At 34.6% G+C, this 21,811-nt stretch overlaps 2 protein-coding genes across 3 annotated transcripts in view; one reads left to right on the plus strand and one right to left on the minus strand.

Moving 5' to 3' along the window:
- The window catches only part of LOC119645097 (uncharacterized protein DDB_G0283357), a 678,949-nt gene that overhangs the window by 224,700 nt on the left and 432,438 nt on the right, over window positions 1-21,811 (minus strand). The gene's annotated exons all lie outside the window — the stretch shown is intronic.
- LOC119645095 (putative phosphatidate phosphatase) lies at window positions 9,059-10,334 on the plus strand. The gene has a single exon (XM_038044997.1). The coding sequence runs from the start codon at window positions 9,188-9,190 to the stop codon at window positions 10,094-10,096; it is 909 nt and encodes a 302-aa protein (XP_037900925.1). The 5' UTR covers window positions 9,059-9,187; the 3' UTR covers window positions 10,097-10,334.

The raw sequence follows: 21,811 nt of genomic DNA on the forward strand, positions 1-21,811 counted from the left end.
TATATATATATATATATATATATATATATATATATATATATATATGTGTGTGTGTGTGTGTGTGTGTGTGTGTGTGTTACATGTGCATTAGTTGTTATTGAAATGCTATCATGTATTTCCAACATATATATATATATATATATATATACAACTTAGTAGAGCGTAAATTAACCGCGATTGGCGAAACCACACTTTGTTATACGTGAATGAAAGGATTGTGTGGTTTAGGCTTCCACATACGAACGTACACTTAAGCTCAAACCAAACCTACGACAAGGTATTTGAACAATAATCAGCCACGACCAGCCTTAATATGTAATTCTAATAGACTGCAATCAGTTCGTAAGTTAGAGCGCGTTGAGTATACGTCTCTTTTGCTTCAAGTTTATCGTCTCGCCGTTAAGATGGATCTGAGTGCAGCGGGCTTTTCATTTCTTACTTTACAACTCAAACTCACTTTTTAAACAGGAACGATTTCCATAAGTCACCCCGCATTCCTTTTTTTCGGACTTTACACTATAGTTTAATGATTTTAAAAACGGTCATTAGATATCGTATGTTGTGGTTGTTTAATTAACTACATAAAAATCGTTTTTTTTGTTTTTTTTTTTTATTTTCATTTTTATTTCAATTTTATTACTTGATTTTACATGGGACGTTTTACAAGAAAAAACAAGAAGAAAAAGAAATTCAAATTTTTTTAATGCTTTAAATTCCATTAAAAACTAAATTTTTGAGGTCGTAAACTTTATTTCTTGTTGCATAAATTTAAGAAATTTTCTTTTCGGAATATTTTCCACTTAAACTTTGATTGTCAATTGCATAAGAGAAGAGAGAAAATTGAAATAAAATTTTTAAGTAGAATTTATGGATAGATAGTACTTCAGATTTGTGACAAGTTGTCTTATCTTAAATGCTTACAATTTAAAACAAAAAAAAAAAGCAAAAACTTTAATTGCATAATTTCATTACATAACTTATATATCCGCCGTTCATGCAAGGCAAGCAAAATAATTCTGTCATCTAGTTTGTAACCGCTCGACATCTCGAGCTCTTAAAACACTTTTTTTAATTATTTGATCTTCAAAGCATTTGTTTTCGTTGTGTCTCCCTTAGGGGTTTCGTTATAAAAATACATTTTATGTGACATGCAAGGAGATCATCGTAAATAATCTAAAAACTATTAAGCCTTTTTAAAAATTGTTGAAAATACATATATATTTATTGCAATTACTTTTTCTTCTTTTTTTTTAATTTCATTTTATTCGAAGATTTAATATTTTCTAAGCCGACCAATATTTATAGTTAACAGAGAGCCGAGAATTACAATAAACGAAAAGTATTCACTAAGTTTGTAAAGAGCTTACAAACCATATCAGATATGAGTCCGGAGGTTTTAGAAGACAAGCAACCAGAAACGGATTACAAAAATCGTAGCGTATCTTTGATGCATGTGCAATGTTGACTCCAAAGGCTTTGCTTAAAAAATAGAGACACGTTGCTTCGCTAAACAATATATAAGTCATACTGTTATATGTCATTAGTGATGCTTAATAAGTCATTGGCATTTCAACTATGCATTCCCAATTCATAATTCAAGAAACTTTAGCGTCAAACTATCTTAAAAGAATCAATTTTTTAAGTCTATGTCCCTGTGTACCTTCTTTGCTGATCTCTTTTGCTGATATTTCAACTCACTCATACGTGAATTTATAGCGTCATTAGTAGCGGTTAAGAACGATTGTAAATAGAAGCGTACTACTTGGTCAATTTGAAGTCGTTGTTGTTTGAAGTCGTCGAATGATCCTAAGTGACGGCAAAAGTCTTGGAAATAAAAATTTTGGAAATCAATACCGGGATTAATTTTTATTTTTGAGCTGGCGAACCTCGAAAAAAGAGAGAAATAATTTCTCAATCATACAACACTCAATAATATCGTAGGATAGCATATAAATGTTATCATTATTGAAAAATCGATGGGACTTTTTAAGCAGTAGTATTAATAGTGTTGACTTTCAAACCAAATCTGTCAAAATTTGATAATGTTCCGACCATCAGTTTAAACGCTACACTTGTTTGATTAACGTCAATCGTCATCCTATGAACTTATTCAGTCATGGGTTACCAGTTTCCACGATTAATTACACATCGTACGCGTAATGGATCTCAATGCCATTTCATCTTAAAGCATTAGCCTTTAAGGGTGGGGTAAGTATAGAAAATGCACACATGACGAACGAACACAAGATTAAAGTATACTCGATTAAATCGCCCCTTTGCAAAAGCCGTTCATATATAAGCGACCTAACAATCTTCTATTCTTTATGGCTAAGGTTATTATGATCAACATTGGAGGTTCTCGGCAGACTACTTCTGTGAATTCATTTGCAATGGCAGGAAAAGGTCCTCCTGGTCTTCTAACTACTACTTTGTCCATTCTTTTATCCATGTTCTATTTCTAACAGGATTTGTATTCGTGAAAAGGTTAACAGAAATTCAAAGCCAAGCTTAGGGCACCTTATGCCCATTATGCCGCTTACAATGCATGATCTAAAATTGGATATAAATAATCTAATCTCTAAAATAATCGAAATAATCTAGAGTCCTAGCTGGTCGGCTAACAAATTTTAATGAAAACAAGATTTTTCAGACCTTCTTTTATCTAAGATAGTTGTGAACCAATAACGATTGCTTTCAAAATACGATGCAACCGTACAACACCAGTTACGCATATATAATAATTGCATCATAGTTCTGAAATAGAAGCGTTTTCGTTTTTGCATCTGCGTCTAAATATCAAAAGTTTGCAATCAATGCAAAGTCACTCTGCTATTATTTTGCATATAAGAGCAATCTGTAAGAACGCTTTGGTTTTTTTGCTGTGTTTTATACATTTAATGCTGAACATAGGCTGATTACAGATAGTTTTCGCAGTGTTTTATTAAGTGTTACAAAGTGAATGTAAAAATGATTAAATTTTCATTTCTTTAACGAACACTACTACGATAAAGTAAAACGAAAATCTCAACTACGGTAATTTAAAGAACTTGTAGACAGATAGATACCTACCAGATAATGATAATTGTAACGTTTTTTCTGCACACGCATATACAAACATGTATAAACATACATTCCCGTACAGAAAACATATACATAAACGCATACGTGAATACACATTCACAGATATCCACAAGCTAATGTACGTACATAAAAATTTTAAATTACATATGTTGCACTTAGTAATAAAGCATGCCAAGCATGTCACATCAGACAATAGTCATAAAACCAAACAAATTGTGCATTTAATAGCAATTAGAGAATTTAATTACTAACAGTTTTACTTAATTTTTTCCTTTTTTACTTTAACAATTGTATTCTATTAAAAATGTTATCAAACGTCGTACCGATTCAAGATTGAATGACTCGTATGTGTGCGAGCTACACCAAATAAACTGAAGGTAATAATTTTTGTTATTTGCTAGAGCAAGAAATTTGAAAATTTACAGGATACAGGAGCTTGCAAACACGAATTTGACTGCTATTTGCATATTTGTTCACCTAATACTTCTCATGTTCTATGGTTTTTCTTTTTACACCCATCTCCGTAGGATGAGGAGTACATTCATTTTTTCACAACCTTTGCGACGCCCAGAACGAAGCATCAGAGACCGCCGCAAAGTACATACGTTCTGGATCAACAGCAAATTCTAAATCGATTTAAGCATGTCCGTCCGTCCATCGAATTGAAAATTCGCAAAACCATTAGAAATTTTTGCCAGCAAGTTGGTATTGAAAATGGTCTAAATCGACCGAAGGACGCGCTCACAGCACCAACTCTGTTTTTCAAGGGGAATAAAAAAAATAGTTTCCTTACTCATCACTCATAAACTATAGCAGATAAATGTACAAAAATTTTGAGCAAAGATGTTATGGGCGATGTTGTAGAAGCACCTGTACAAAAATGGAGCAAATTGACAACGCCCACCCAATATTATAGTGTATCAAAATTTAATGCTTTTCTCAAGACTTAATAACGGGGCTGTAGAATCGGGCTGCAAAATCGCCATGAAGTATATAAATTCTTGGCCAGTCTCAAATTTGGAATTCGGAATGCAATTAAACATGTCCGTCTGGTCGTCTCTTCATCTGTCTGTCTGCGCAACTGTGCAGTCATTGTGGTACACATTCTCTCCTTAGCCAAAATGAAGATATCATCTACATATTTCCAAAAGAATTGTGAAATGAGTTAAACGTTTCCAAGGACAAAATTCTAGGATAACCAATTATTAAATGCTAACCAATAATATAATTAATACACCAGTCAATGCGTGCCGAGACTAAGTAAGAATTTTCTTTTGCAAAGTTGAATATCATTCATGAAAATAGTCCCATTCAGGGGACATATGATCGGTGCAACGCTTCTGTAATATTTCAATGCTTTTTTGCACATTACACTGCTTGTGGTGCAGGGCCTATTAACTTTGGGCGAATGCATGTAATGCGCAGAAAGATTTGAAATAGTCAAGCCATTTATTATACCGAGCGACTCAGAATAATTTTGCTGATTTGATCTGAGAATATGTATTCGTCTGTTCGTTAGTTCGCCTGACGTCGGTCCATACTCGTTTATGTTCACCACTTGTACGTCGCAATTTTTAAAATATTTGATCGAAATTTTCTGCACTGACGCTTTTTGGCCCAAAAGAAGAACCCTATAGAAATGAGCTTGGATTGAACGACCTTTACTAGCACTTCCCATAGAACGTATTATTATATAAAATTCGTCATGAGAAAATGGAGGCTAATTTACAAAATTCCTCGCCACAAAGCTCAATGTGATAGCAACTTGGTGATTAAAATTGATGAGAAAAATTGTGATCGAAACCGGCTAGTTTTTTGAATCCGAGCCCATAAAGACGTTCTTACGCGATGTAAGAAAGAGTCTATTTATTAATTACCTGTAATGAAACTTGTTCGATAATAGTAATATGACATAAAAAAATTAAGCATAGGAAATTTGGACGGCCTATGTCAATTTTTTAGACACTACCATATAAGGTTTCCTGTCAAAAATGAGCCTTTTTGTGGCGAAAAATAATAGTAAATAAAGTGCGGCTATTTATAACGACGGTGGTTAAGGAATTAATAAAACCTTTGATAAGACAACTAAATTTGGTCCACGACGACCTCCGTTTTGCGCACATGCCAATGTAAGGACTTGCATGAAAAGCATGCGTTTACATGGAAACAAAGCATAGTTGCGGGTGTATTATCAGGAAAATGAAGAGAAATGAAAGTGTTGGGCGAAGTGATGCAGCGTATTTAATGCTCGACTTTGCGCGTCTGTTATGTTCTCATTTGTTTACGTGGAACAGTTTATTAAGATCAGCAATGATTTCATTAAAACAACTTATAGTCTAACTGCGTTTGCATATACATTCATTTTATATTCAACAAAGCCTTCGACTGTTTTTATGATTGCTAAAAATGCGAAATCATCAATCGCCGTTATTTTATCCATTGCACACAGCGAAGGTTTCATGTACTATCTTATCATTGCACTGCACCGAGTGCTGCCAACGTAGACGTCGAATCGTCTCGTTTTCTATATGTTTTAGTTTTCATATTATTTATGTCATCTCAAAATAAGTTTTTTTCTTTTCTTTCTTTATGAGAATCACAGTCACTTTAATATTTAACTAATAAGTTCCATAATAAAAAGTATTGAAATAAACTTTTAGCTTATATCATAAAAGTGTTCACTTATATATATAAATTTTTTTTTTTATTATTATAGTTATAAAACGTTTTAAAGCAATTGAGAGCAAGAGAGCTTGCAAGATTTAAATGATGTCAGTGAGATTCGCTGCAATTTGTGTTATATGTATCTTTTAAAGCAAGAGCACTATCACGTCTTTGCGTTGAGCTATAGCGAAAATAAGGCTCATTCACTACGCCAAGTTTGGAGCATATGCCGTAAAACCATTATTTGATCAGATATGAGGCTACAACCGAACTGTGCATGTGATCGTCATATGCCGATTAGAAGCAATTATTTTTTCGATTCGAACAAGAGCAGAGGGGCATGAGTGCAATGCAAGCGTCTTTTATGAGACTTCGTCTCTGTAAATAGCAGAAAGACGTTCACGCTATAGTGTTGAAGTGCATTAATCGTCTACGACGAATAAGCATGATTATCATCACAGTTAGAGAGAGAGAGAGAGAGAGAGAGAGAGAGAGAGAGAGAGAGAGAGAGAGAGAAAACGGAATAGAGAAAGAGTTAAACATAAAGATAGCGTAAAGCGTAAACGCTCATGCCAGTGATTGCCCTGCCAGTGATTTTCCGCAAACTGGTTTCGACATAAACCTTTACCCACTTAAAATTCTCGGCGGACATGACACTTGGCATTTTACGAATTCCTATCGTCTTTCTGAGCTCTCGGAACGGGGGAAGCCAAATCTTTTTTTTGTTTTGTTTTTATTATTCCATTAAAAAAAAAAAAAAAATCTATACATCTCCAAACTCACTGTTGAAACAGCTGGAACTTTCACATCATTTCAGGTATGTTCGATCTTCAACCCAAATGTGAACCGACGAAAACAGCTGCGAATAGCATCTGTCGAAGATTTTGCACAGCCTCACCCATCGATGCCATATTTAATGTAAAAATATTAATAAATTTAGTAAATCGCTGCAAAATGTAGTTTTAAGCCTAGTTACGAGCACTTCTTGTTATTTTAACCAAATTTCAATAATTTTCCTTCAATGAGTTAAATGTTTTGATAGTCCCTGGTGCTTTAATTTGTAGTAAATTTGCATCGCTATGTACGCGCCTCAGTACGTTTGTTTACACTATTTATCAATACACATGTGCGTGCGTAGAGCATAATAAACAGCCGGCTTATCAATTGAATTAGATTCTGTTTAAGTTCCTTAATCAAATTGTTACTAATTGCTCGCAGATGTACTTGAATAGCAGCTAAAAGAGACCGACATGAATGGAATAGTGTTCGGGGGAGGAAGAGGAGAGGTAAGAGAAAAAGCTCGTATTCTCTATTAAGTGATTACAATAGGAAAATGAATTAATTTTATAATTGATTAAATGAATTGTAATTGTAGAGTGAAACCAATGATTAAATTGATCGAAGAAAGTCCATTAATCGAATTTTGCATTTTTAATAGATTTTATTCACTATAAATTTGCTATACAGTAAAAGCTACTTATTCGCGCTTCCTTTGTTTGCGGTTTCACTATTCGTGGATGAAAAAAAATGCGACTCAATTCCCATATTCGCGGCTATAAATTTCTTTATTCGTGGATTTTTTGTGACTGGTTCCGAAATTGCTTTGTTTCTGAAGTTGAAACTTATTAAAAAAAAAACACCATTTTTGACTATAAAGCACCTCTAGTTTTGGACAATGCACCAGGTCCGCGTCGCGAGCTTGCAACTATGCATCCAAACATTAAAGTGAAATTTTTACCTCCCAACACGACGGCTTTGCTTCAACCTCTCGGCCGAAGAATAATCCAGGCCTTTAAGCTCTATTACATAAGACGAACCTTCAAAATCACATTGAATAATATGGAATGTAATCCTGATATGAATATTATGGAATGCAGGAAGAAATTTGACATAGCAAAATGCATCGTAAACATAAAAGAATCATTGGAAGAACTGAAGCCACACACATTGAGGTAATGCTGGAAAAAACTGTGGCCTGCTCTGACTGCGGAAAATGACGAACCATGTGTGCAAGTTCAAACTTTGACTGCAAACATAGCCGGAATCGCGAATAGAATAGGACGAGAGGGGTTCGAACAGATGGAATCAAGTGACATTCAGGAATTGCTTGAATCGCAAGATGAAGATTTGACTGAAACCGACTTAAAGGAAATGTTAAATTCACAGCCCATTGAAGAGGAGGCTTCAACAAACACTGGAAACGTGACATTTAATTTGAAAAGTCTTAGTGAAGGTTTAAGAATGGCAAATGAACTTGGCGATTTCTTTATGAACATTGATCCGTCTATGGAAAGAAGTCTTATTTTTAAGAGGCAAATTGCTAATGCCACGGCTGCGTATCAGTTTGAATTGAAAGAGCTTTTAAAAACTGCCAAGCACATCGATTCAGAAATAGATTCATGGAACATGATAAAAAGTGAATTGAACTCAAGTCGTAGAAAAAAAAAAATTCAAAAGACTTTTTGAAACATTTCCCATTGCTTCACTCACAAAACAGAAATGTAGCCACACCTATGCCACGCTATCGAATAACATTCCCGATTACTTCGGACTTTTCTCTTGCAGACAAATCCATAGAGTTTCTCCCATTCATCATTTGGGCGTGGTATTGTTGACATAGACAAGACAGCAAACGATTGCTGCTCGCATGCAAGACTTCGTATGATATATATTCGATAATAATTCGATATTTCTCGAGAGTTTCCTCACCTCAAAGCAGGTAAGCAATAGGTGGTAACAAATTCGATTTAAGCCGCCCGTAATTTGTTTCTTGTTTTCGTTTGTTAAAAGAGAGTTTGTTATAAGCGAAAGTTTTGAAAGTGTATCTCATTGTTTCCGCTTATTTTGTTGGTAGTGTAGGTTCGCAGCTTATCTCCTATTATGCAAAGCTAATATTATTAATATTGCTTTCATTTTTGTTATCTCCGAAACAAGACGACGACATATTCATACCGCTAAGCTATTGGTAATGACTCAGTAAGCTTTGAAAAAAAAAAAATTAAAATAAATGAATAAATAAAAACAAACAACTCTTCGAAGTATAAAAAATGGACCCTAGAATGGGTAAATCTTGTCATTTGCGAGTTTCATACCGCTATCTTAATGCTTAAATGCATATTGTTGCCAATTGCCTACATTCTAGTTCGACTGAATTTTAAAACTAATTTTAAAAATATCGACCATTGGCAGAAATATGTATTTAAGGGCTAAGTTAGAGAAGCATTTCTCAACGCAAACAGTGAAAGGGTTTCAGAAATTCTACCAGAACGATGGTGCGGCGTTTATTTTTAAGATTTCGAACAATATCTGGAATGTCTGCTTAAACAGATAAGAATCGCAAACGCCAATAACAGTATGTGGAGAGCAACACCCATTAGCAGTTCAACGTATCTACGTGTGATTGTAGCGTCTGCTAGATTTTCATTTAAAATTCATTTAAAAAATGTCGAAAATGTGCTTAATGAAAATTATACTTAATTTAATCATTCTGGGCATTTTACTCGGCATTGTGTTCAATTACGATAAGTTATGGGGACCGCCTACGCAACGTGGATTTTTTTGTGAGGACAACACCTTGCGATATCCTTATCATCCAAGCACAATATCAACTAATGTAATGTACATCATTGGCTTATATGCACCTTTGATTGTTTTAATGCTATGGATATTCTTAAAGCATTTGCGTGAAGGTAAAAAACGACTAAAATGGTCGAAATTTTTGCTTGAGTTATATACAACAGAAGTGTGGTTTCTGTTTGGCTTTACTATTGAGCATTTATTTAAAAATGTGGGTAAATATGCTATAGGTCGTTTAAGGCCACACTTCATTACATTGTGCCAACCTCAGCTGGCAGATGGTTCATCGTGTGCCGATCCTAAAAATGTAGGCATTTTCGTTCAAGTCTATACATGCAAAAATACAGCTAATTATGTTACCGCAGAATTGTTGAACTATGCTCACTTTTCCTTTCCTAGCGGCCACTCAAGCTTAGCCTTTTATTCTATGGTCTATTTGGTGTTATACATACAACAACAGAAACAACTACAATCGCATCAATGCTTTGTACGACAACAGTCGAAAGCGGCAGTATTTGACCTCATTTTGCCAACGGTGCAATTAGTTTGTTTGCTGTTGGCCTGGTTTATTGCCTTGAGTCGTGTATTTGATTACAAACATCATTGGTCGGATTGTTTAGCGGGTGCCCTGTTGGGCTCGAGTGTTGCTGCCGCCATCTCTTATTGTTGCCGCAAACAACATATAAAGAAAAGTGTTGACGTCTTACCACTTTTGGAGAGTAATGTAAATCAAACGCAAAGCAACACTATGTCAAGCCACATGGGTGCCGTATAAACCTTCAAGGCTGCATTAAGTTTGTGCCGCTATAAACTACGTTCATCTTAAAAAAGCATAAAACCACGTTACTCTACGCGGGCGATACATGCAATAAGTAAACTGAAAGAGAATAAAATAAATTTCGAACTTATAGAAAAGGGTTTTCAACATTTTTCTTTCTTTCTCTTTGTTTGTTTAATTGAAAAACTGAGTGAATTGGATAAATCAAAGGTGTGCAAGAGATAGAAGGCAAAAAATTCATGAGTTGCACTAAAAAAAAATTCGAAAATTGAAATGTTCAACGTCACACGCCATCCATCTATGAAAGATGGCCGACTTGAGCTTATGACCAAGTTTGTGGCGATTATTGCAAACACTTCAAGCATAAACTATCTTTAATCAAATTAAATGTTATGAAATTTTTTAATGTTGCGTATTACCGCTATACTCTATATATATATATGTATATGTGTGTACAGAAATGAAGCAAAAAATAAATTTGTTATTAAAAATATTTTTACAGTTTCTCGACATATTCCCCGCTTATGATTGATATACTTTTGTAGACGTCCGAACCATTTGTCATAGCATGTTTTCCATTTGGTTTGACACATCTACGAAACATGGTTTTTAAACGCATCAACGATTTCCGCTGGCGCCAAAAATCGCTGTCCATGCTCATACCATTTATTCTTGACGTTCGCTCCCAAAAAGAAATCATTAAGTACGAAAGGAGTGCACTACGGCAGATGACCGATTAATGCGAATTTTTGATTGTTTAAATAATCGGCTGTTTGAAGAGGTGTGCAAGGGTTTACATTGTTATGACGAAGAATGGTCCCAACGCGTTTGTGTCGCCAAAGACGTAATTTTAAAGTCAGTATAAATGGAAAAAATGTCGCGTAAATGACAAGATGTTCTCACGATGGCTATAGTCAAAGTCCAATGGGTACGTCAAATATGTATATATATATACCTCTATGTGCACATGCATAACTTTATACGTATAATTATATGTGTATCCAAAACCATGTATTTGTCATGTCGGCACAGTACGATTCTTAATCGATTGTTTGCCTATTTATCTAATTTTTTTTTTTTTTTTTTTTTTCTTTTTCATATATCACAATGTAGCTGCATGCTGTCTCTTCAGCCCGATCGCGCTATCCCTTCTTGGCCAAACTTAGTATAGATGAAAAAGAAAAAAAAAAAAAAAAACAAAAACCACAAAGTTGTCTTACGAGGCTTTAGTCATCTCCTATTAGTCATCTCGCTTAGCATGCTTCCTCATATCTTGGATGTTTTGTGCGTCAATAACGATTAAAAAATCATGGATTCTCATTTAGTTCAGAGTTGAACTAATTTGTTGCTTTTCTAATTTCATAATTTAGAGTATTTATGCTCTAATGAAGTCACATATCCCAGTGAGGCAGAACCGCAAAAAACTAGGCAACAAAACTTTTCTATCTATCCACATATCATATCATATCATATATTTACGTAAACTTATATCGACGACACATGTTTCATGTTTCTAATTAACCACCTAATTAGGTCATGTATGTACGTATTGAGCTCTTTTATTTGAGAAACTTGTTAAATACACACCAACAGACATTTATGTTTATTTTCTCCAACAAGTTTTTCATTAACAAATTATCAGCTCTGGGACCGTATTATTGTCATCGGTTAAACACAATATATATATATATATATATATATATATATATATATATCACAAATATATTTATATAAATATATAAAAAAAAAAAAAAAAAAAGAGCGCAGCTTGTGATGGAGATAGTACTTGGGTGCCTATTTGCATGCACGCTCGATTTGAGCGTGTCGTTGTCCAGTCAAAACAAATTGTCTAATTAATGTTGAAATACACTTAATGTGCATTCGGAAAACTGTAGGTGGCATATATAAATATTTTATACATCGTATGCAAGTTATTAAAGACATAATATATAAAGATTGTGACACTTGGTAGATATTAGTTGCGAGCTATTTACGAAGACAGTCCACACAGCGAATGAATTCCGTTTAATTTATTTAAAATGAAATTATTTTAAAAGCGATTCGTGTTTACTAGGTTGTGAATTAAAAAAAAAAAAAAAAAAAACAAAAATGAAAATATTGTGATAATAATAACAATAACAGTATGCGGTACGATACCTGAAATATAAGGTTCAAGCACATGTGTCGTAAAGCATTTGTTCAACGTACCTGAAACGAAACGACGATAAAAACATTATTAATAGCAAAAATATTTAAAATAAAAATTAAAATAGTAGTGTATAAACTTGATGTTTGACCTAAATAAAAAAAGAAAAATCACTTAAGTTTCTCATCAAGTTTCCAATAACTATTTTCCTTATTAAGGATCTTTTCAATCGAATTTTCGCGCGTAGCGAATGCGATCGTCTTGCCTGGGGTATACAATATTTTTAGCCGGCAAGCAAGGCTGGATAGTCGTCCCCACAAATGCATAAGAGTCCGGCTCTTGCTAACTTGATAAGACGAGGCAAATGTTGCTGCTTAACGAAATCACTGAGGTGAAATGGTTTTCATCGTTGAAAATAGATTTACAACAGGTGCTGTTCTCTGTCTTGAATACGCGGAAACGTAATCGATAAATGCAGCGCATGCGCTTGCTACAAGTATCAAGAGTTTCTTGTATTCTATCAGTGGCATCATGAAGACATCGGTTCGAATTTCTTCGCCAGATCTTCGATTGTTATAGTCTGAATGTCATTAGAGTAACTCCTCCGTAACTGCTCGGTAATCGATCGGAATTTCTACTCAATACTGATTAAGTAACAGAGGTCAATAAATTGAAGATTTAAAAGGGGATATAAAGAAGTTACTCCCTCCTAATCGGAGGGAAGGCACACAAAAGTATTGTTGCTTTGTAAAATTTGATTGATCCATTATTACGATGCGTTTTAAGGCCGACACCGATAACGTAAGCGTACTTGCATTATTCGTTATGGTGCTTTGTAATTTGTTTTTGCTAATTACTTAAGTGATTGTAGTTTTTTAAAAGAACGTTAAGAGAACGCTTACTGTTATCATGTAGTGTAATAGCGTTCGAATCGTACCTACATTTGTTAAGTCTTCCACTTCATTGCGTATCGCAAAGTTCACCTTTTCGAGCTCGCTTTTAACTGGTAAAGTAATTTCTCGCAAAAATTACTTAAGGCAGGTTTAGGTGGCTGAAGCATGCTTGCATTCTAACTAAACAAACTTTCGTTGTTCCCGAAATTAATTATTTCTCGAAAATTTATATACACTTTGAAGTTGAAGCATAATATGTGCAAACTTCGTGCATTTTTGATTTGTCCTCCGAGACAGATGTCAATGTGCAGCTAGAACACATCCAGAGAGTAGAAGAGAAAGATTAGTGTTTTGAGTGACCTGTCACAACCTCAATCTTTTAGGTTTTATTGATCAATCATTACAGCCTCTTTAAGTGAAGACCGCTTATCTGGAATAATCTGACATGCAAGTGCATGTTGATATGATAGGATTTCTTACAAGTGTTGTAACGGCTTTATGAGCTTAATTACTGGATTATCATTTAATCTTGAAAGTGTACGAAATTTACAAAATACTTCAACTTTGTATTGGGTTGTTCGAAAAGTCATTTAACTTTATTGTTGTAGGAGAAGTTAGGAGGCATGTTCCCACAGCGAAGTGCACTTTTAGGCCACATTCCCGCTACGTATTTCGACAGCTGATAAAGCGAGGATCGTTTACGAGAACAATGGTATTTGCTAGCGGCTCTGTCAAATATGGAAAGTTGCAAGCGGTCCTTTCCGCATATTTTACTTTTCTGCTATCGAAAAGGTGAAAATGCTATTCAACCAAAAATAAAAATATTGGCCGTGTATGCAGAGAATGTGCTGCCACAAAGCGAATGGCACAACTGGTTCACAAAATCTCGTTCCGTTTAAGATGCCTCACGACAAAACAAGGGCAAAAGGTCGCTAAGCAAGTGAATTTCTTGAATTCAAGCGTCCCCGATCATGTTGTATCCCTCGATCGTTTATTTTGAGCAAGAAAAAAAAAAGCAAAAAGAAATGAGATTCCGAACAACCCTATAGTTACGAGATAAATAAATTGAAATTACAATTGATATGATGAATAATGATCTGCAGATTGTGCCGGTAAATCAATCTCCATAAGCGACAAGATAATCAAGGTTTCGGTCAACTTTGATCGGCCTTTGACGACTATAATATATGGCACGGACGCAACTTGAGTGTTCAATAATTAAAGCGTTTCAAAATGATTTGCATGATTTTTTTCACTGTGGCCATCGATTTATGGATTGCGAAGACTTAATATTTCGATCAAGTCTGTTCGCCATTTGATGAAAACAAAGATTGATTGTAACCTGCATATTGAGCCATTAATTATTCCGAGGTGTAATTGTGAGCAAACTGATTAAAACACAATTCCGGTTATGTGCTAGAGTTCGACATTCCGCAATGTATGCCCATAATGGTATATGTGAAATTTTTAATCCTAATTAATCATATTTTTAGCATCGCTTCGCGGATATTTACACTAATTTCAACAAAGGCATTCATTGCTAATTGAAATCTTTGTTTCAATTTTCAAGTTCAAACCTTTATCAGTGTATAAAAAAATAAAAAAAAAAATAAAAAAAAAAAAAATTTCAATATTTCGCTTTAGGGGTGTGATAATAAGCGCAGTATATAACACTACCCTCTGCATATAAGTATAATAATTTCCTTTATACGTTTTTAGCACCTTTGCATACTCGAATGCGGATAAACGATTTATTTTATATTTTGCTTGTAATGCTTCGCCCTTTCGCTTTTCCCTTAACGCGTTAAACTGAGTTGCTGTTCTTTTTTTTTCGCCCTTCTCTCTTATTGGTTTCACCACATATTGGGTGGCTGGCTTTTCATAGCCAGAATAGCAGACACTTTTCCACTATCAGAGTAAATCCCCTTAACGACTACCGTTTATATACGTGTGAGAAGAGATAGCTTGAGGCAATTTTTTTGCAAAAAAACGAGACGAAAAAATTGTTATTTTTCGTTTTTTTAACAAAATATAATATTTACGCTCTATGGTAAAAATATTTGTGGCGTATTCTCAATGACTATTAAGTGCAGATAATGGTAATGATGAAAATTTTGAGAATACATTCGTACATATTGTTTCGTAAAGTGTTATTCAATCGCCAGCGCCATCATCATCAGTGCCAGCTTGATGAGCTTGCATCAAGAGGTGTTAATTTAAACCACTAAAACTGTATTTTATGTGGTGTTAAATTTTATTTAAAAACATTTACAATTTATATTTAATTACTTGACCCGTTTCATAAATGAAATGAAATATAACAAGGGGAGTATAGAAGTGAAATATAAAATAAAAGAAAAGTGAATAAATGAAAAACAGAACAAGACAAATAAAAATAGGATTTAAAAAAGCATCGCAAAAAAAAAAAAAAAAAAACAAAACAAAACAAAAATACAAAATAACAGCAACGAGTATGACAAGATTAAGTATTACAACCACCTACAACTAGCTACTCGACAGGATACTTTTTGCCATAAACTGAAGTGACAAATGATGCTGTTAAATGAGAGTTGATTGCATTTTTCATAGACTCTCCGTCACGCAATAAACTAGACGATGGTACGTATATACGTATATACGTAAGCGATGAAATGAGACATAAGACGGACGAAATGGGGAATCTGAATCAGAGAAATATATACAGACACGCACTCACTCATACACACACCCGCTAAGGGTATCTTACTCCATTTACTGTCAGGCAGATATGTTTATAAACATAAGTCAAGACTAAATGTTTCAGTAACATAGTTAAAGGTGTTATAAAGCGCTTGACATCAGCAGCAGCAAGGTGGGTAGAGACGGCTGCGTACATTAAAAATGGAAGAAAAAAAAAAAAAAAAAAAAATAACAAAGAACAAACAGAAAGCCGGCCAGGTAAACACAAGTCGTACAATAAATGGATGACCATTCATGATAAGTCTCGACAATGTCAGGAACATGGCAGGTAGGCATATATGTGCACAAAATTATATAACAGGCCGACTATACGGAAACGGAAAACTGCCTCTATGAATGCCATACGTAGGTAATCTGCAATAGCGAATGACATTAAAAACTTTTGTCAATATATTTAACTTTTTCTTTTTCTCTCTTTCTCTTTCGCTTTCTCACTAGTTATCTCTCTCTCTCTCTCTCTCTCTCTCTATCCTTCTACCTATCAATCTATGTTTCAATCTCAGTGCCTTCTCCCGCTCGACCATCCCAGCTTTTTATTCAACCGTCTTGAGAAGTAGTGTGTGCTGCATAGAGTGTACGGTCATCGCCTTTAACTTTTTCTCGTCGTTGTTAATAAAGCATTTGTAGTTTGAACATGAAAAGGATAAAAAAGAGAAAAGAAACGAAAAAAAAAAAAAAATAATACAAAATCAGAAATCGTAATAATCAGTATAAACGATGCCTGATATGCGTACGTGATGCACTTTCCATAGCGTTGCGTTGGCATAAATGGTTGGAATTCTTTTCGTTAACATTTCGCAATTTTTACGTGTTGCATAGCGTGCGATTGGAGAGTTGGTCTACACATCTATATATATATATATATATATATATATATATATATATATATACGTTTGCCTTTGTGTTTGTTTGTATGTACGTACGTATAAACAAGAAATGCTGAGCCAGCATGAATAATTGTGTGCACTGCATGTTGCCGGGGTGTTAGTTAAGCGTAGAAATGAATGAATGAATGAATGAATGAATGAATAGATATACAAACGAACGGACGCATTGATAGATGGACGCATGAATGAATGTACAATATGACTGCAAAGATACTGTACTTTGATTGTCACCCGACCGGGGCTGGGCTTGGCTTGTTTTGGCTTGGCTTGGCTTGGCTTGCTTAGTTGCATGAATAATTGTATGAAAGGTAGACATTACTGATAGTAAAACAGGCCAGCCAGTCAGTCAGTCAGTCAGCCAGCCAGCCAGCCAGCCAGCCAGCCAGCTATTCAGGCAGCTAGCCAGACAACCAGCCATCTAACTATTTAGTAAAGTAATCAACAACCCTAAGGAATCGAAAAGTGGACAATTTAACAACGACTTTTGCTTGAATACTAAGGTAAAGAAAAAATAAAAGGAAATACGTTCTTTTCTATTTCACAAGAATAAAAAAAAAAAAACAAAAAACGTAGACTCAGCAGGCTGACCAAGTTGTTGATCCGTCACATAGTTGACAACGACAGAGAGCACGTCGTGTTGCATTGTCATGTCTTTGAATGATACATTTACGTTTACTTTGCTCCCTTATTTTTTCTTATTTGCTGAGCTAAGTTGTTCTTGTTGCTACTACTTATTTAGTGTTGCCAGTGTTTGTTAATATCAATTGTTGCGATGAATGAAGAGTAATGATTCTATGATTACATATATATGGCCATATAAATATATAGGTATATACCTATATGCATATACTTATTAGTTCGTGATTTCAATTTTTCTTTTTTAATTCAATTTCCGTCAATTGAAAGGAAAAACGACAACAATAACAAGTTCGACAAGTTTAGTTTTGATTAATCATTTATTGCACTTAAAGTTCTTAAATAAAAACGCATTTGTTTTCATTTCCAAGGATACGTTCGGACAACTTTGGAAAAAGAACTACTACCGATGATTTTTTGGTAATAAGTTATTTCTTACTTGTTCGCAGTAATAGTTGACAGTAAGCTAATAGCAACGAGGACAAAGTACATAAAGTGATAAGCAACGCGAGAAGAATACTTTTTTAGGCAAAAAGGCATTAGAGATCGCCTGACGATCGTTTAATGGAGAGCGAGAAACAGTGAGAGAGAGAGAGAGGATAAGAGCATCACGATTTAGAATAATGGCAGGTTAACCATATGTTTTCGTTGAGATATAGATACTATAACACAAAGTCGAAATAACAAAAGATGAGAATGGGGAGCAATTGAAATGTACGCATGCGGGTATGTTAAGTTAACAATGCGAGAGTGAAAACTCAATATCGAAACAGATTAATTACTAGTGCGTAGTAATAAATTATCAAAAGGATATATCGATACGTTCTGGAGAAATATAAAGGGAAGGAGACGAAGACAATCTCGAGAAAAATTTTTTTTAAATAAGATCATAGATTTTATAATGCGATGTAAGGTGACCACACATTCTCACTGAGAGAATCGAGCACCATTTCTTCTTTCCCTCTCCGCTCTTATCCTAGAGCTCTACTGGAGCTTTTTGGACACCTTTGTGAGGTAAAAGAAGCAAGACAGACTACTCAAAGAATGCTAATAATACGATATGCGGTTTAAAACAACAATTGTTCCAAGCGAAAGAGATTCAAAGTCTACCAACGTACAATTGATAGGAAAAAATTTATTCGTCTTTTATTTTTGTTACGTTCAAATGATAAATTTCAATATGCGTTTGCTGTCCATTGCAATTCTCAAGCGATTTATAAGATAACAAGATAATAGGATTTAAACAATCGCTGCAACTCCAAAGGTTTTTCATTGCGGCCTCTTTTGATAATTTGGTAATTAATTCTGAAAAACGTACATAAATCGAAAGATAGTGTTTGGCGCTTCAACGGAATTATTCAAAGTACGAGAAGCAAAAAAAAAAAAAAAAACGAACACAGGGAAAATCTGGTGGAGAGAATTTTGTCTTTGATGAGTATAAGGCTCGAATTTTTAGTCTTCGACGGCCATAAACTTCGAAGACAAGCGAGTACCATGATCATTGCTATCATCTATTGGTCTGGATTAACCGTAACGTAGACTACTAACCGAAAATTTTGCATTTGCATGACATGGTGACCTATAAGTAACCGATTATTTTGAAATCTAAGAAAACTACATTATTGTCCATCCAACCATACCAAGGATAGCTTGGCATCTCTTCGTGTTCGTGAAGCAAAATGTGAATCAAGATGCCTTCTTAAAAAGCTAGGCTTACGATCTGGCGATGCAGAAAGCCATTCCTTGAAACGCTTTTTTTTATCATAAAGAATTCCTCTTTGATCTGCGGTAAGGTTTCTGCTAAGAAATGCATCTCTACGAATTCTGGCTTGCAATTAAGTGGACCCTGATCTATGAATATTCTTTTTTCTGTCTCCGATTACTGATAGGATATTCATATTCCTTGCATATATGCTTTGCAAATTTCGTTTAGGTGTCTTTGTATAATTGCACAAGTGGACCGAACGCTGCCCGACAATTCTTGTATATGAAATTTTAGATCAGATTTCGCTAGAGATTTACGGGTGTCATTATCAAATTCAACTATATCGTCCATTTTGAAGCCTGTTAGAGAGATCGTGATCGCCAGCATCAAATCTCTTAAATCAACGGTGCTGACACTTGTTTTCCTTAGGTATTTTCGCATTAAATACCGCAGGAAAATGAGAAAGTACGCAATGACCAATTTAATCCTCTAAAGATACGGAGCCGGCCATTTTATTGCAGGGAACTGTAAAAATAATCATTATTGTGGCGAGGTGCGTTTAATTAAAGCGGGGCTCTGCAGTATGAAATGGAACAAGTCTGGCTACTCTGTTATGTGGTGGTTTGAAAATGCTCGAAGATGAACATAAGACCTTTTCAAAGGCAGATAGGGTAGGGTAGTAAGCTTTAACTTTGCAGCAGGACTTCCTTCGACACAGGCAGCCCATTCTGTGCGTGTGCGGACAGTTAAAAGAAATCATTTCTTTTGGGTATTTATAGGCATTTTTATGGCTATATTCAGGTTCAAAGCATTTATTAAACAAACGGAAATGTTTTACTGAAGAACTGATCTCCTCCTCTGCCAAAGAATGGCATAAAAGCTAGAAAAAAATATTGATAGACATTAATTGTGTCGAGATTGTTACAAAACTGCAAATTTCACATATGAATATTTACTCGAATTTTTTTGTGAATTTATTGACCTAAACTATAAGGAAATAAAAATGATTCTCTTCCTATTTAACCTATCTCGGTGCTATGGAATGTGGTTTTACATAAAGATAGCTCGAGTCCAGGTACAGTTAATCCAGCTTGAGTCTATCGAAATGAGTTTGATACCTTTAACCGGGCGCCCGAATTTGAAAGGGCTGCCACAACAGTACAATTTCGAGGTAACTCTTTTGTTGCCATTTATTAAAGCCGCCTTTCTGAAACGCAAATTTCGTAAGTAGAATTATCGTTCAATCGGGCGTTCAAACAGTTATATAAATTTCTTTCAAAATCAAAAAAAAAAAAAAACGATGGCGTGAATTATTGATCATAGAAGTATCGCGGAAAGTAACAATTGTATCTTGCTTGCGACTCAATCAAAGTTAAGATTTTTGATTGCTTTGGAATTTGACCAAAATCAACTTTAATTTTTCATTGGACTTCGAAAGTTTCCCTCTCTCTTTATTTTGAGAAAAATCGACTACGAAAAGTAATGAAAGAGGAAGAAAAAACACTTTAACCGCAACTCAAATTATCGTAATGTTTTTTTCTTTTTATTTTATTTTTTTTTCAGCACCACGCAAGTGTATATATAATTCTCAAAGTGTGGATACACACAGAATGAAATGTCTACACCACCCAGCACATAAATTATGAAATTACTGATGTTGTTGCCGTATGTCTCCCTTCTTCAATTCGCCAGAAAACCCTGAAAACATGCCGACCATCATTACAAGCTCCAAAATATGACGTTGTTGTACTTTGGTGGCCAACAGAATGTTACTCCAAGTGCATGCATAAAGCCTTTGTTTGGGCCACGTTTAGCACTGGCCATTAATATTTAAAATGGTCAAGTACAGCGAAACGATGCAGAAAGACCGAGAGAGCGGGAAAGTAAACGAAAATAAATGTTGATTTCAAGGAGTTGAGTTCTAAAACCGAAACAGCTTTTGGGTGTGAGCTGCTCATTTAAATGCAATGCATATATATATATATATATATATATATATATATATAAATATCTATACGTTTGGAATGGTCAGAGCAGTCAGAGCAACACTTGAAAACATTCACAAACCATTTCCCATGCGAGAAATTAGGAAATTGCATTTTGGCAATAGTAACGGAACTGCACTCTCATAGTGTTTCCAAAAATCTATACACATGTCTGTCTGTCTATCTGCCTGTTTGCCTTCTATTACGATTGTCTGTCTCTTTAGCTAAACTTTCAAGTTTGGTCTTCCAAACGTTGTAGCATATTAGCATATATGCATGATAAAGTCGATATGCCACACAAATGCCATTTTTACCAATACCGCAACAACATTTTGTAGGTGGTCGTGCCGGGTTAGATGAATTGTTGAATAAATGAGAACTTTTTTTCTACAGGGCGGTATATATTGGCTACGCGTTGTAGTGATCTATTAGCCTCCATTATAGCAGGCGGAAATAACAATGGCGCTAGAAATGCATAAACACACACACACACACACACACACACACACACATACACACTCGTACATACATACATAGATAAATACACACATACACACTCAATCACATACTGCTACATACAGACGTAATCATACTTCAACTTTTTTACTAACACACATGCATTTATCTACCAAAAATATGTTTTTGCAAATATATATAAGCACACATAAACATACATATATATATATATATATATATATATATATATATATATATATATATA

This window comes from Glossina fuscipes, unplaced genomic scaffold (genome assembly GCF_014805625.2).
Source record: "Glossina fuscipes isolate IAEA_lab_2018 unplaced genomic scaffold, Yale_Gfus_2 1, whole genome shotgun sequence".
Lineage (NCBI taxonomy): Eukaryota > Metazoa > Arthropoda > Insecta > Diptera > Glossinidae > Glossina > Glossina fuscipes.